The sequence below is a fragment of the Centruroides sculpturatus genome, unplaced genomic scaffold (genome assembly GCF_000671375.1).
Source record: "Centruroides sculpturatus isolate CEXI.00-Female unplaced genomic scaffold, Cexi_2.0 scaffold466, whole genome shotgun sequence".
Classification (NCBI taxonomy): Eukaryota; Metazoa; Arthropoda; class Arachnida; order Scorpiones; family Buthidae; genus Centruroides; species Centruroides sculpturatus.
This window is the reverse complement of record NW_019384737.1, coordinates 321,906-334,385: the sequence shown is the minus strand read 5'-3', so window position 1 is coordinate 334,385 and position 12,480 is coordinate 321,906. Positions and strand designations below refer to the sequence as shown.

Here is a 12,480-nt window from a genome sequence, read left to right as displayed (position 1 = left end):
TAGTTACAATTGAACATGAAATCTTAGACAGCTTGGATACAAGAAAACTGATAGCAGATTTCGCAAACATAAAGGCAAGAAGAGTTCAATTTCTGTAGATAAATATTTATATGGTTTTACACTTAAGTAAACAAAAATAACTTAGTAATAATAAATAGTTTTTCTTTGTAAAGTATTTCTTTTCTTTTTTCACACCCTTATGAGACAATTCTAAAGAGCCTTTCTGGCAAGCTCAGCGTAGGTAGTCGTAGTTAAACAGGGGGCAGCATAATCGGTATTGCACACGGGCGATCAAACAGCTAGCGGCGCCCCTATTTGAATGTATAATAAAATATAAACACATAAGTTCAAGATTAATGCCAATTTATTAAAATATTTTTCAAGTTTATACAGTAAAATCTGCTTATTGTAATCAGATATTATTATCAGCTATTTATTGTTATCAAAATTAGCAAGTCCCAAAACATGTAAACTACATTGTAATAAAGCCAACCACTGCTGTATGCCATCAAGCTATATAACAACTACATTAGTAATAAATTACCAATGTGAACTAGTAGTATATGAGTATATGAATTACTTTCACTGTGTACACATTACTAGTTCATTTTTTCTATTACTATGACTAATACATTTCTATTGGTTGATTATATCATTCCAATCCACGTCTAGTCTCAATCCTTCATTTTTCTTTCTCATTTCTCACTTAAATCTTGGTGGTGAGTAGCAAATAAAAAAATGAGATCATTATTTGTCATCTCAATCACACTAATTGAGTGATTCAAATATTTAAAAGAAGTCACCCCTCACAGTTATACAATACTAATTGCTATTTTAAATTACAGTATTCGCAATCTATAAATGATATTGTTTGCTTATATAATTTCTTATATGGAATAAATTTATATAAATATTACACTGAATGGGAATAAAGAATACAGAGCTATATTATTTATTATTTAATTTAAACAGGTAACATATAAATATAAGCAGTGTATTTAGACCACTTATGATTGATTTCATTAGCATCAATTACATAAAATAATAACTCGTCCGATACAAATGACTATCATGCTTCTGTTAAATCAAATACCAATAATTCAATAATAAATTTAATAAACATTTTAAAAAATACTACACTTACTGGAACTGCTAACTGAAGATATTGTACTTAAAGTACTAACAGGACGTAAGATGTCGTCTTCAGATTTTTCACTTCTCCCCGGTCTTGCATAAGAATCTGCAGCCTATTAAAATTTAAATATCAATTGGTATTTAAGTTATTAACGTCAGTATTAAAATAATTATGAAATGTATTCAAATGCTATAGAATGAAATGGTAAAAATTGTAGGCAAAGACTGACAGCTTAAATACAAAACATTAATTTATTACACATTTCCTGAAAAATTACATAAATTAAACAATTAAAATTTATTGGCAACTGTTAAAGTCAGTGGAGATGGAAATTAATTTAAGCTGTTGGTTTTATGAAAATCAGCAGCTTGAATCAATTATCCAATAAGTACATTTTCTAATTTTGAATTTCAAGCCTTTGTTTAGTCCATTCCTATTCTAATTAAAGTGATAGTAGAATCATTAGTATAAATACACATGCTAACTATTCTTTGAATGCAGGCCCTCCGTAAGCGGGCGTGCACCGCACGCGGGCGGCACGTCCAGGGGGGGCGGCAAATTGAGCTATTGGTCACGTAATATTCAAAGTCATTGTCTTAATACCCACCCTAATTATAGCATAAGAAATGTCTTCGCATGGAGAAAAAATCCGACCGGCGCGCAATTACTATATTCTTATTTATATTATAGCGTTAACAGCGCCTCTATTGGCATTTAAAGATGCAATGCGAAACGTCTGTCGGCAGATTGAACCATCCGGCGGCACCCGAAAGCCAAGTACTCATAGTCGTGCTTTATGACAGAAGTTGACAGGACTGGCGAAAATAGACAATCCCCACAGAGCTTCCTTCTCAATTTGTACTTGTACGCATTCGAATAGTTCTATCGCATATCAAATTGCAATTATTTTGTTAATAATTCTTCTGACATGGGTCTAAGTATAATTAATGATATTTTAACTTGGTTAGGATTTATATCTGAAGCTTAAAGACGATTCAAGTAACGAAACAGACATTGACGGTATTGATTTGTTTAATGAAATCAATACTTTCAANCAATAAAATGGCTTAGAATTAAGAGATTAATTAATATATTTATATATATATATATATATAAAGTAACATTTAAATTATTAAACTTCCATGAATCAACAAAAAAGATAGCAAGATTATTAATGCCAAATGGACTGCTGAATTATTAATTATGCTAAGCCACTATCACACAAATAGTATGATTACTAATGGTGGTTAAGGTACCATTAACCATCAGATTGGGTTGTTGTTATTATATAGAGAGTCAGATATGTCAAGTAGAAAAGATATCAGCCTGCTATTCTGAAGAACCCAGATTTGAGTTAAAGCTGAATATCCAGAAATTTTCATGGGTAATTTGATCTAAATACACCAAGCTCTTCATCACCAAGTTATTATAATAATATAATAAAATAATTTATTACACAACACTTATATTATATAATTATTTATAATACTAATGATATAAACATCTCAATAAATACCAATAAAAACTAACCTTCACTTTTCTATCCTTTTTACCTAAAACATTAGATATTAACTGCCTTAATTCAGAAAATCCACGCGATTTCTTCATCTGTTTTGATTTTTGCGATTCCTTATATAATTTTCTCCAACATTCCTAAAGAAACAGTTTATTTCATATTTTATTAATATTAAAATGAAGAAAATTCATCATCAATAATCCTTCTTCCTACTGAAAAACATATCAAAATAAGAAATATTTCAATTATATAAAAATGACTGCTGTTTCTTAAAATAAAACTCATTATATTCAACACTTTGATATATTAATAAAAAAAAAAGCATTAGTATTGTTTCCTTATTCCTCGTATGTATACATGTATATGCCTTTTGTTCCTAACTTCCGGTACACCGCCGTGTGGATTACTGACCCTTCTACCTTGATGTCAATATCTACGAACTGTACATTCGTCTGGTGCACTTGTTCTATTTCTATGGTTAATCCATACGTGTTATTATTCATTGTATCGACAAAAGCCTTGATGTCCGGTATTTCTTTCCATAATATGATATCATCATCAACATATCTCTTATATAAAATGATGTTGTAAAGGTGGTGTGGGAGGATCTTAGCTTCAAGTAGTCTAACCATCTTGCATAAGTCACCAGAGATCGGACTAACCATAGGGACTCCTCTTCCTTGCGTGTACACGATATCTTTGAATTGGAAGAAGGAATTGTAATACAATAGATGGGCCATCTCAAGAATTTGCTGGTGTACCGTATTATCGTTGAGGATAGAGAGTAGTAAATCTCTGATGGCGCAAAAGGCTGGTGGGAGTAGGATTGATGGAAAAAGCGACTTGAAATCCAATACTGTCAGAAACTTAGGTGGTACGGTGATCTTCTTGAGAGTATCTATTAGGTCCACAGGGTCACTCAGCATGTACGGATAATCCTCCAGGTACGGCGTGATAAGCTTGTCGACGAACTTCTCTATTTTTTGTGTCAGTGCTCTGGCCTTATCTATAACAGGGTGAAGCTGCTGTCCTACTTTGTGGATTTTTGCGAAGGCAAACAACTTCGGCGTATCAGGCGCATCAACTATAACATTTCTCATTTCCAGTCTCTTAGCCAGTTTAGTGTTTGCGAAGAACTTAACTCTAGCTTGTAGTTTGTCAACCATATCCCTTTGTACAACGTATCCTACTTCCGCCTGCCTTTTGTGCCATCAGAGATTTACTACTCTCTATCCTCAATGATAATACGGTACACCAGCAAATTCTTGAGATGGCCTATCTATTGTGTTACAATTCCTTTTTCCAATTCAAAGATATCGTGTACACACAAGGAAGAGGAGTTCCTATGGGTAGTCCGATCTCTGGTGACTTATGCGAGATGGTGGTTAGACTACTCGAAGCTAAGGTCCTCCCATACCACCTTCACAACATCATTTTATATAAGAGATATGTTGACGATATTATCATATGGAAAGAAATACCGGACATCAAGGCTTTCGTCGATACAATGAATAATAACACGTATGTATACATGTTTTTACAGCAAATAATATAGCTGACAAGTTGATGAAAATTCATTAAATACAAAATAAATACTTTAACTGAATCTTTTGACTGATAATTGATAAAGATTAGTCAAGTTTGTCAAGAGATTNAATCTGACGCTGCACCACTTCTCCGTCCTTATTCTACGGACTTCGAGCCCAGACTTCTCCTTTAGCTTCGTAGTCTCCGATCGTCTCACACGCGATCCAGAGCACTACCTTCTCTCGTCAGTCCTCCTCGAGAGTTCCACCTCGACTGCTCTTTCCTTTGTTCTTTTTTGCCTTAGGGTCCCACTTCACCCTTTGTTCCATTCCCATTTCTTGGGATTGTTAATCCCACCCAAGGGAAAAGGTTGGAAAGGAAGGTTCTAGAAAAGTCAGAAATAAAGGAACAAAGAAACTTAAAACTAACTAAAATTAATATATTTTATACAATATTATGGCCGACGGCCACATATGCCCCCTCCTTTAGAGTTAAACACCATGATGTAACTTATGGTAGTTTATCCGCTTCCTCCGCAAATTATATCGGGATTGTGTATCGACGTTATCCTCGATTATATCATCCTTTTTTTTCGCTTCATTGTCCTCGTCTCTTCTTATTTGGGTTGCAGACGAATCAGGTGCTGCATTTCTTAGTTGAGCCCACATCCTTATATGATCATCGCCTTCTTCATCCTCCATACCGTCTAATTCATTATCTGCGTCTTCTTTCTGGAGGGGTTGCCGAACACGTTTTCTATGTTCCTTAAAAATCGGGGAGTAGCATTTTTTGATACGATCAGTATGCACGATTAATTTGTCTCCCTTCCTGTTGCCCACCAACTCCACCGTGACGGGCCCAAAAACACGGGTTATCCTGTAAGGTCCCAAATATTTCGGTGAGAATTTTCCTATACCTTTTCTCTTTCCTTTACGCAAAAGCCACACCCTCTGGCCTTCCTCCCATGTCTCGCGCTTTCTATCCTTATTTATCCTTTCCCTATTTCTCTTATTACGCTGCCTTCCTAATTTATATGCCGCATCTCTTATCATATTTAATTTTTTTATAAACATCCAACCCTGATTTCTGTCATCATTGTAAATCGAGAACTCGCCCGGAAATGCGCTAGGAAAGCGTGGATCGAGACCATAAAGTAAGAACGCCGGGGACTCGTTCGTCGCAGAGTGAGTGGAGTTATTATAAGCAAAGAGTGCTTGGTTGACAAACTCATCCCAATCATGCTCACCCCCTCTTGATATGCGTGCAATGATCCCGCATATGGTTTTATTAAATCGCTCACACACAGAGTTGGAGCATGGGCGGTATGCAGTAGTTATGTTTCGCTTTATTGAAAGTGCATCNTTCCTACTGAAAAACATATCAAAATAAGAAATATTTCAATTATATAAAAATGACTGCTGTTTCTTAAAATAAAACTCATTATATTCAACACTTTGATATATTAATAAAAAAAAAAGCATTAGTATTGTTTCCTTATTCCTCGTATGTATACATGTATATGCCTTTTGTTCCTAACTTCCGGTACACCGCCGTGTGGATTACTGACCCTTCTACCTTGATGTCAATATCTACGAACTGTACATTCGTCTGGTGCACTTGTTCTATTTCTATGGTTAATCCATACGTGTTATTATTCATTGTATCGACAAAAGCCTTGATGTCCGGTATTTCTTTCCATAATATGATATTATCATCAACATATCTCTTATATAAAATGATGTTGTAAAGGTGGTGTGGGAGGATCTTAGCTTCAAGTAGTCTAACCATCTTGCATAAGTCACCAGAGATCGGACTAACCATAGGGACTCCTCTTCCTTGCGTGTACACGATATCTTTGAATTGGAAGAAGGAATTGTAACACAATAGATGGGCCATCTCAAGAATTTGCTGGTGTACCGTATTATCGTTGAGGATAGAGAGTAGTAAATCTCTGATGGCGCAAAAGGCTGGTGGGAGTAGGATTGATGGAAAAAGCGACTTGAAATCCAATACTGTCAGAAACTTAGGTGGTACGGTGATCTTCTTGAGAGTATCTATTAGGTCCACAGGGTCACTCAGCATGTACGGATAATCCTCCAGGTACGGCGTGATAAGCTTGTCGACGAACTTCTCTATTTTTTGTGTCAGTGCTCTGGCCTTATCTATAACAGGGTGAAGCTGCTGTCCTACTTTGTGGATTTTTGCGAAGGCAAACAACTTCGGCGTATCAGGCGCATCAACTATAACATTTCTCATTTCCAGTCTCTTAGCCAGTTTAGTGTTTGCGAAGAACTTAACTCTAGCTTGTAGTTTGTCAACCATATCCCTTTGTACAACGTATCCTACTTCCGCCTGCCTTTTGTGCCATCAGAGATTTACTACTCTCTATCCTCAATGATAATACGGTACACCAGCAAATTCTTGAGATGGCCTATCTATTGTGTTACAATTCCTTTTTCCAATTCAAAGATATCGTGTACACACAAGGAAGAGGAGTTCCTATGGGTAGTCCGATCTCTGGTGACTTATGCGAGATGGTGGTTAGACTACTCGAAGCTAAGGTCCTCCCATACCACCTTCACAACATCATTTTATATAAGAGATATGTTGACGATATTATCATATGGAAAGAAATACCGGACATCAAGGCTTTCGTCGATACAATGAATAATAACACGTATGTATACATGTTTTTACAGCAAATAATATAGCTGACAAGTTGATGAAAATTCATTAAATACAAAATAAATACTTTAACTGAATCTTTTGACTGATAATTGATAAAGATTAGTCAAGTTTGTCAAGAGATTGTTGGTGCTTATTGTTACCTTAATTTTGCCATTTGAACACAATAGATTTTACTGTTCTCCAGTTAGTCTCAGCATTTTCAAGTTCAACTAATCATCTTCAAAATTAACTAGATAACATTTTAGGCAAGTACACATGGTAGAAAATTAAGAAATCAGCAATGACAACTAGTTCCATTAATCATCTCTTTTGATGTTAACCAATGATTCTAGTATCAGTCTGCCCTAGGCAATATTCCAATACCCAGTCTGCATGTTTTAATTTGGATAGATATCAAATCATCTTGTCATCTTGACTAACACAAGCAGTGCATTAAAAACAAATAATAATATAGGCAACTGTTAAAAAGAAGGAAAAATTATTTGGTTATTTCTTGTTTATTCTTTTTGTAGCAACAAACTCGTGTTCCTGCAATTTTCTATGATACCTAGTCGTTAAACTAGAAATGACTGATAACATGACTTCCAGTTCATTGTTGATTTCATTATCATAATTTCTGTCACTTTATGCATTGGTGCTTGAACATTCACAGCTAATGAACAGACATGGCAAAATTAAGACAAAGAGAAAGTAAAGGAAGCTCCTCAGATTTGGTATTTGCTAAATGCTGAGCAAACAAATCTGCCCAATGATGGTCAACACTGAGTTTCATTTCCTTTGATTGATATTCCAACATTGACATTCATTCCCTTTGATTTGGCATAATATACTCCAGAAATGAGAAATGCCAAATAATAAATATTTGTTGAATGAACTCACAGTAAATCATCCATACTACTTGGTATTGATCAAAGATTTGTTCAGCATTTCAGTGAATACAGAATGTGTGGAGCTACCTTAAGATAAAACTTAAAAATACGTAATGTAATTTAAAACTACTCAAACACATTTGATTTATAATTTGATTTTGAATCTAGTGATAATACAGAAAATGCATTTTCATTAAGTTATGTAATTGAGAAATATTTATGAAAAAGAAACTGCAAAATTATAATTTCATGATATTCAATATCACAGAAGTTTATATCTTGAATAAACTCATATTTGTTAACATTTCATACTTGGAAAATATAACTATTATAAATTATCTACAAATCATAAATTATAACTAAATCATGTACTCAAATTCAAAATTAATCATTAATTATACCTGAAATTAAAAATAATTTAATTAAAAAAAGATATTTAATTCAGAAGTTATTCTATTGTAATTACGAGGAATACATAAATTTAAAAAATGGATTCAATATAAGAGTGCTATTGGCATACTTTGAATGTAATTAAATTATTCAAATTTAAATATATTAATTCTCAAACAAAGACCAATTTATTATCCAACTCCAGTATGGAGTAAAGATCATTAGCCATTCTGGAGTTAAGAATTTATCATTGCAATTTATGGCTGAAATCTGATCAGCCATCAATGTGACATGGCATTGGCATCAGATTTCAAAATTCAGTATTATTTGACTTTACAGTTGTGTCTTGTAATGAGAACTCGTATTGCAAAAAAAAGTGGAGCAAGTTAATATTACCATTGAATGTGAACAGTTTGATATTTAATAAAACTATAGCAAAATAAAAACTTAGTATAAAATGTAGAAATAATAATCAAGAGTCCATGCAAAAGCAAATTAAGTCTTTTAAATATGGAATTAAAATTGATTTATTATACAAAATATACTTCATATATAACACTTTTCAGTTCAGTTTATATATTAATTTAGAAAATTTTAATTAGGGTAAATAAGATTTGATCCTATTCACTTTCAGATAAATCCTTCATTTCATTAAGGAAGTTACTATACATTAATTATAACAATTTACAGAATTATGAATTATGAGAAAAAAAAATTCTACAAACATTACCATTTATGATGAATTTATTTAGTTTTTGTATAAACAAATTTATAAATAAATAATTGAAATGTTGTTTAAACTTTATGGAAATTAAATACAATATCTTACCATTGGAATTATAGTTATAATGTTATTTAGGATCACCCATCAATTATGTAACACTATTTTTATATTTTCAACTACCATCCCACCTTCTGTAATGCTCCTTAACACTGTCATACATACCCACCCCCAAAAATTACATAATGCATATCATCAATCAACTCCTTACCTGTGGCCGGATGGCCAAGCGGTCAAGGTGGCAGCCTACCGCTCGGGGAGACCCGGGCTTAAATCCGAACGGGTCGAAAAATCCCCAGGAATTTTTTGGGGAGTGGTCCGTTCGGATATGTCGGTCCCCATCCCTCACCACCCGGCAGCCCCATTGTGAGCCTGGCCGAACCCATAATGGGCTTGCAAAAAGAGGCCCTCTTAGTGCCCACAGGGCGAAAAGAGTAAAAAAAAACCCCTTACCTGTACTAAAAAATAAAGCATAGCACAGGGGTAGTAAACATTACATTATTTTATTAGCTATATGTATAACATACAAAGAAGTGACAAACAGTATGGTTTGCTATGTAACACTATTTTTCTTTTGGAAAATTACAATGAAAATTATAGCCTTATCTGAGTTGTTGCCATTTGGTGAAAAAAACTACTAGTATCGCTACATATTTAACAAATAACATCACTCAATTTAAAGACTCTAGCCTTATGTAATGCTTCTGTAAACACCTCCATCTCCTTGTAACACATTGTAATGATTACCTGCATACCCACCCATTCACATCTGCGATACATAATTTATGCACATCCCCTTATTGAACATAATTATATTTTAATCAATAAACAAAAACAATTATAAATTTTGCTTTAAACTTTTTACTTTTGAAAGACATTATCAATACGCTGAGCAACTAAGGTGCATCCTACTGCTCTAGAGAACCCAGGATCGAATCCAGATGGGCTGAAAAACCCTAAGAATTTTTTAGGGATCAATCCAGATATGTTTGGCCCACCCTTCACTACTGGTTGCCCCATTTTGGGCTTGACCAAACCCATAATGGGCTTGCTTGCTAAGGACCTCTTAGTGTTCCATAGGGTAGAAAGAGCCAAATAAAAAAAAAAAAATTAAAACATTAAAAATAATATACAAACCTTAGTTTCATCCAAAGAATCTTCATACTTGTTTCTCCAGCTATTGTAATGATTTATTACTTCAGATAATGGTTTGCCATATTTGTAAGATTCTAAAATTTTCGCTAATTCTTGTTGACTCTCCGACAGAACGTTCTCTTTTATTGTATAATCCTCTAACTTTTCCTCTTGAACATTATCTAATAACAGATAATTTTACAAGTTAATTATAAATTTTTATGGAAAAAAACATTTACTTTTATATGAGATTCTTCTATCGTATACTGAAATTTAATAAATAAATTTTTTCTTTTCTGAATTTTATAAAATTCTCATATAAATTTGCATATCATGACTTGGAATTAGCTGAAAGTTATTATTTTATTTATCTGATAAAATATATTAAAGCAAATAGATATATAATAATATGATACAGTACATTTTTTTTATAAAACTGTTAAATTATTGAAAAAATATACATATCTTTCATTGCTGCATTTTATTTTTATGTGTTAACTGATTTTGCAAAAACAAAGCATTAGAAAACAACTGTTACCAGTACATTGCACATTACAAGGCATTACCTTTGAATCAAATGACTCAAAATATTTATACATTATTAGAAAAAAAAAACCATAAAAATATTAAAAATGTTGAAGGAGTCAGGATTTTTATTCTGGATAAAATACTTTGAATATTTTTGGCATTTTAATGGTATTTTTTCCTGTATATTACATGACTGATCTCACTTTCAGTCTACAGTTATTTGAACAGTATCACAAATATGCTAAGGCTATTACATGGTACAAACTTGTTAATTGAGACTATTCACTAAATGAGTTTGTGCCATGGTTATGCTCTCAATAAATTTGTGTGCTACTTTTATAACTCAAGATTAAGGTTGAGTTGTAATAGGAGCCAACCAACATAGATGACAGATGAAAAATAATGTCCTAATATGAATTAGCTATAATAAATTATGAGGTTAAAATAAACCCAAATTGCTCATGATAGCCTTGTGGTGTTTCGTTGCGACGAGTACAATGTCCCGCGAGCGGAGATGTACAAAATAAATACACGTTAGATATCTTTTTAACACAATGATATTTATTGTCGCTTCGAACAGGTTCGTTTATCTTCAGATCCCAACAATACAATTATCCGTACGTACAGACGTTAAACTCGATCTAACAAACAGCGGATTAATTGAGAGTTATGACTATACGCGAGGCAAAACTTATAACTAATTCTTACACTACTTACGACTAAAAAGGGGAAGAAGGGAGTAGAAAAATATAAAGTATAAGAGGGAGATGGAAATACCCGGGATTTTGAGTTCGAAACCTTGGGTGGAATACCACGTGGACCTTTCCAAGGAACGTTGTCTCTCGTCTTTCCTTTATGTCTTTTCGCACGACTCTCTCGATGGCTTCTCTAAAGTTCTATTGTTGGAGTTTCTTGCTATCGATTCGCTGGCTCCTCGTAGCTTCCAATTGTTTTACACTCAATCTGGAGCTATGCCACTTCTCCGTCCTTATTCTGCGAACTTCGAAATCAGATCTCTCCTCTCAGCCTCATAGTCTCCGATCGTCCTACAAGCGATCCAGAGCACTACCTTCTCTCGTCAGGTCTACTCGAGAGCTTGACCGAGACTGTCCTTCCTTTATTCTTTTTTGCCTTAGGGTTCCACTTCACCCTTTGTTTCACTCCCAATTCTTGGGATTGTTAATCCCACCCAAGGGAAAAAGGTTGAAAGGGAAGTTTCTAGAAAAGTAAGAAATAAAGGAACAAAGAAACTTAGGACTAACTAAAATTAATATATTTTATACAATATTATGGCTGACGGCCACATATGCCCCCTCCTTTAGAGTTAAACACCATGATGTAACTTATGGTAGTTTATCCGCTTCCTCCGCAAATTATATCGGGATTGTGTTTCGACGTTATCCCCGGTTATATTATTTTTTTTTGCTTCATTGTCCTCGTCTCTTCTTATTTGGGTTGCAGACGAATCAGGTACTGCATTTCTTAGGTGGGTCCACATCCTTATATGATCATCCCCTTCTTCATCCTCCACACCGTCTAATTCATTATCTGTGTCTTCTTTCTGGAGGGGTTGCCGAACACGTCTTCTATGTTCCTTATAAATCGGGGAGTAGCATTTTTTGATACGATCTGTATGCACGATTAATTTGTCTCCCTTCCTGTTGCCCACCAATTCCACCGTGACGGGCCCAAAAACACGGGTTATCCTATAAGGTCCCAAATATTTAGGTGAGAATTTTCCTATACCTTTTCTCTTTCCTTTACGCAAAAGCCAGACCCTCTGGCCTTCCTCCCATGTCTCGCGCTTTCTATCCTTATTTATCCTTTCCCTATTTTGTTTATTACGCTGCCTTCCTAACTTATATGCCGCATCCCTTATCACATTTAATTTTTTTACAAACATCCAACCCTG

General features: G+C 34.0%; 1 protein-coding gene across 2 annotated transcripts in view; it reads right to left on the bottom strand.

Annotated features, from left to right (window-relative positions):
• Positions 1–12,480, bottom strand: part of LOC111628291 (serine/threonine-protein kinase SMU1-like) — a 29,606-nt gene that overhangs the window by 9,725 nt on the left and 7,401 nt on the right. The window contains exons 3-5 of one of the 2 annotated variants that reach the window (XM_023372047.1): positions 10,044–10,222; positions 2,666–2,788; positions 1,145–1,247 (exon numbers count right to left, since the gene is read on the bottom strand). In XM_023372047.1, the coding sequence (XP_023227815.1) occupies positions 1,145–1,247; positions 2,666–2,788; positions 10,044–10,222 (405 nt within the window). The remainder of the gene's footprint in view (positions 1–1,144; positions 1,248–2,665; positions 2,789–10,043; positions 10,223–12,480) is intronic. The other variant, XM_023372048.1, reaches the window with a different exon arrangement.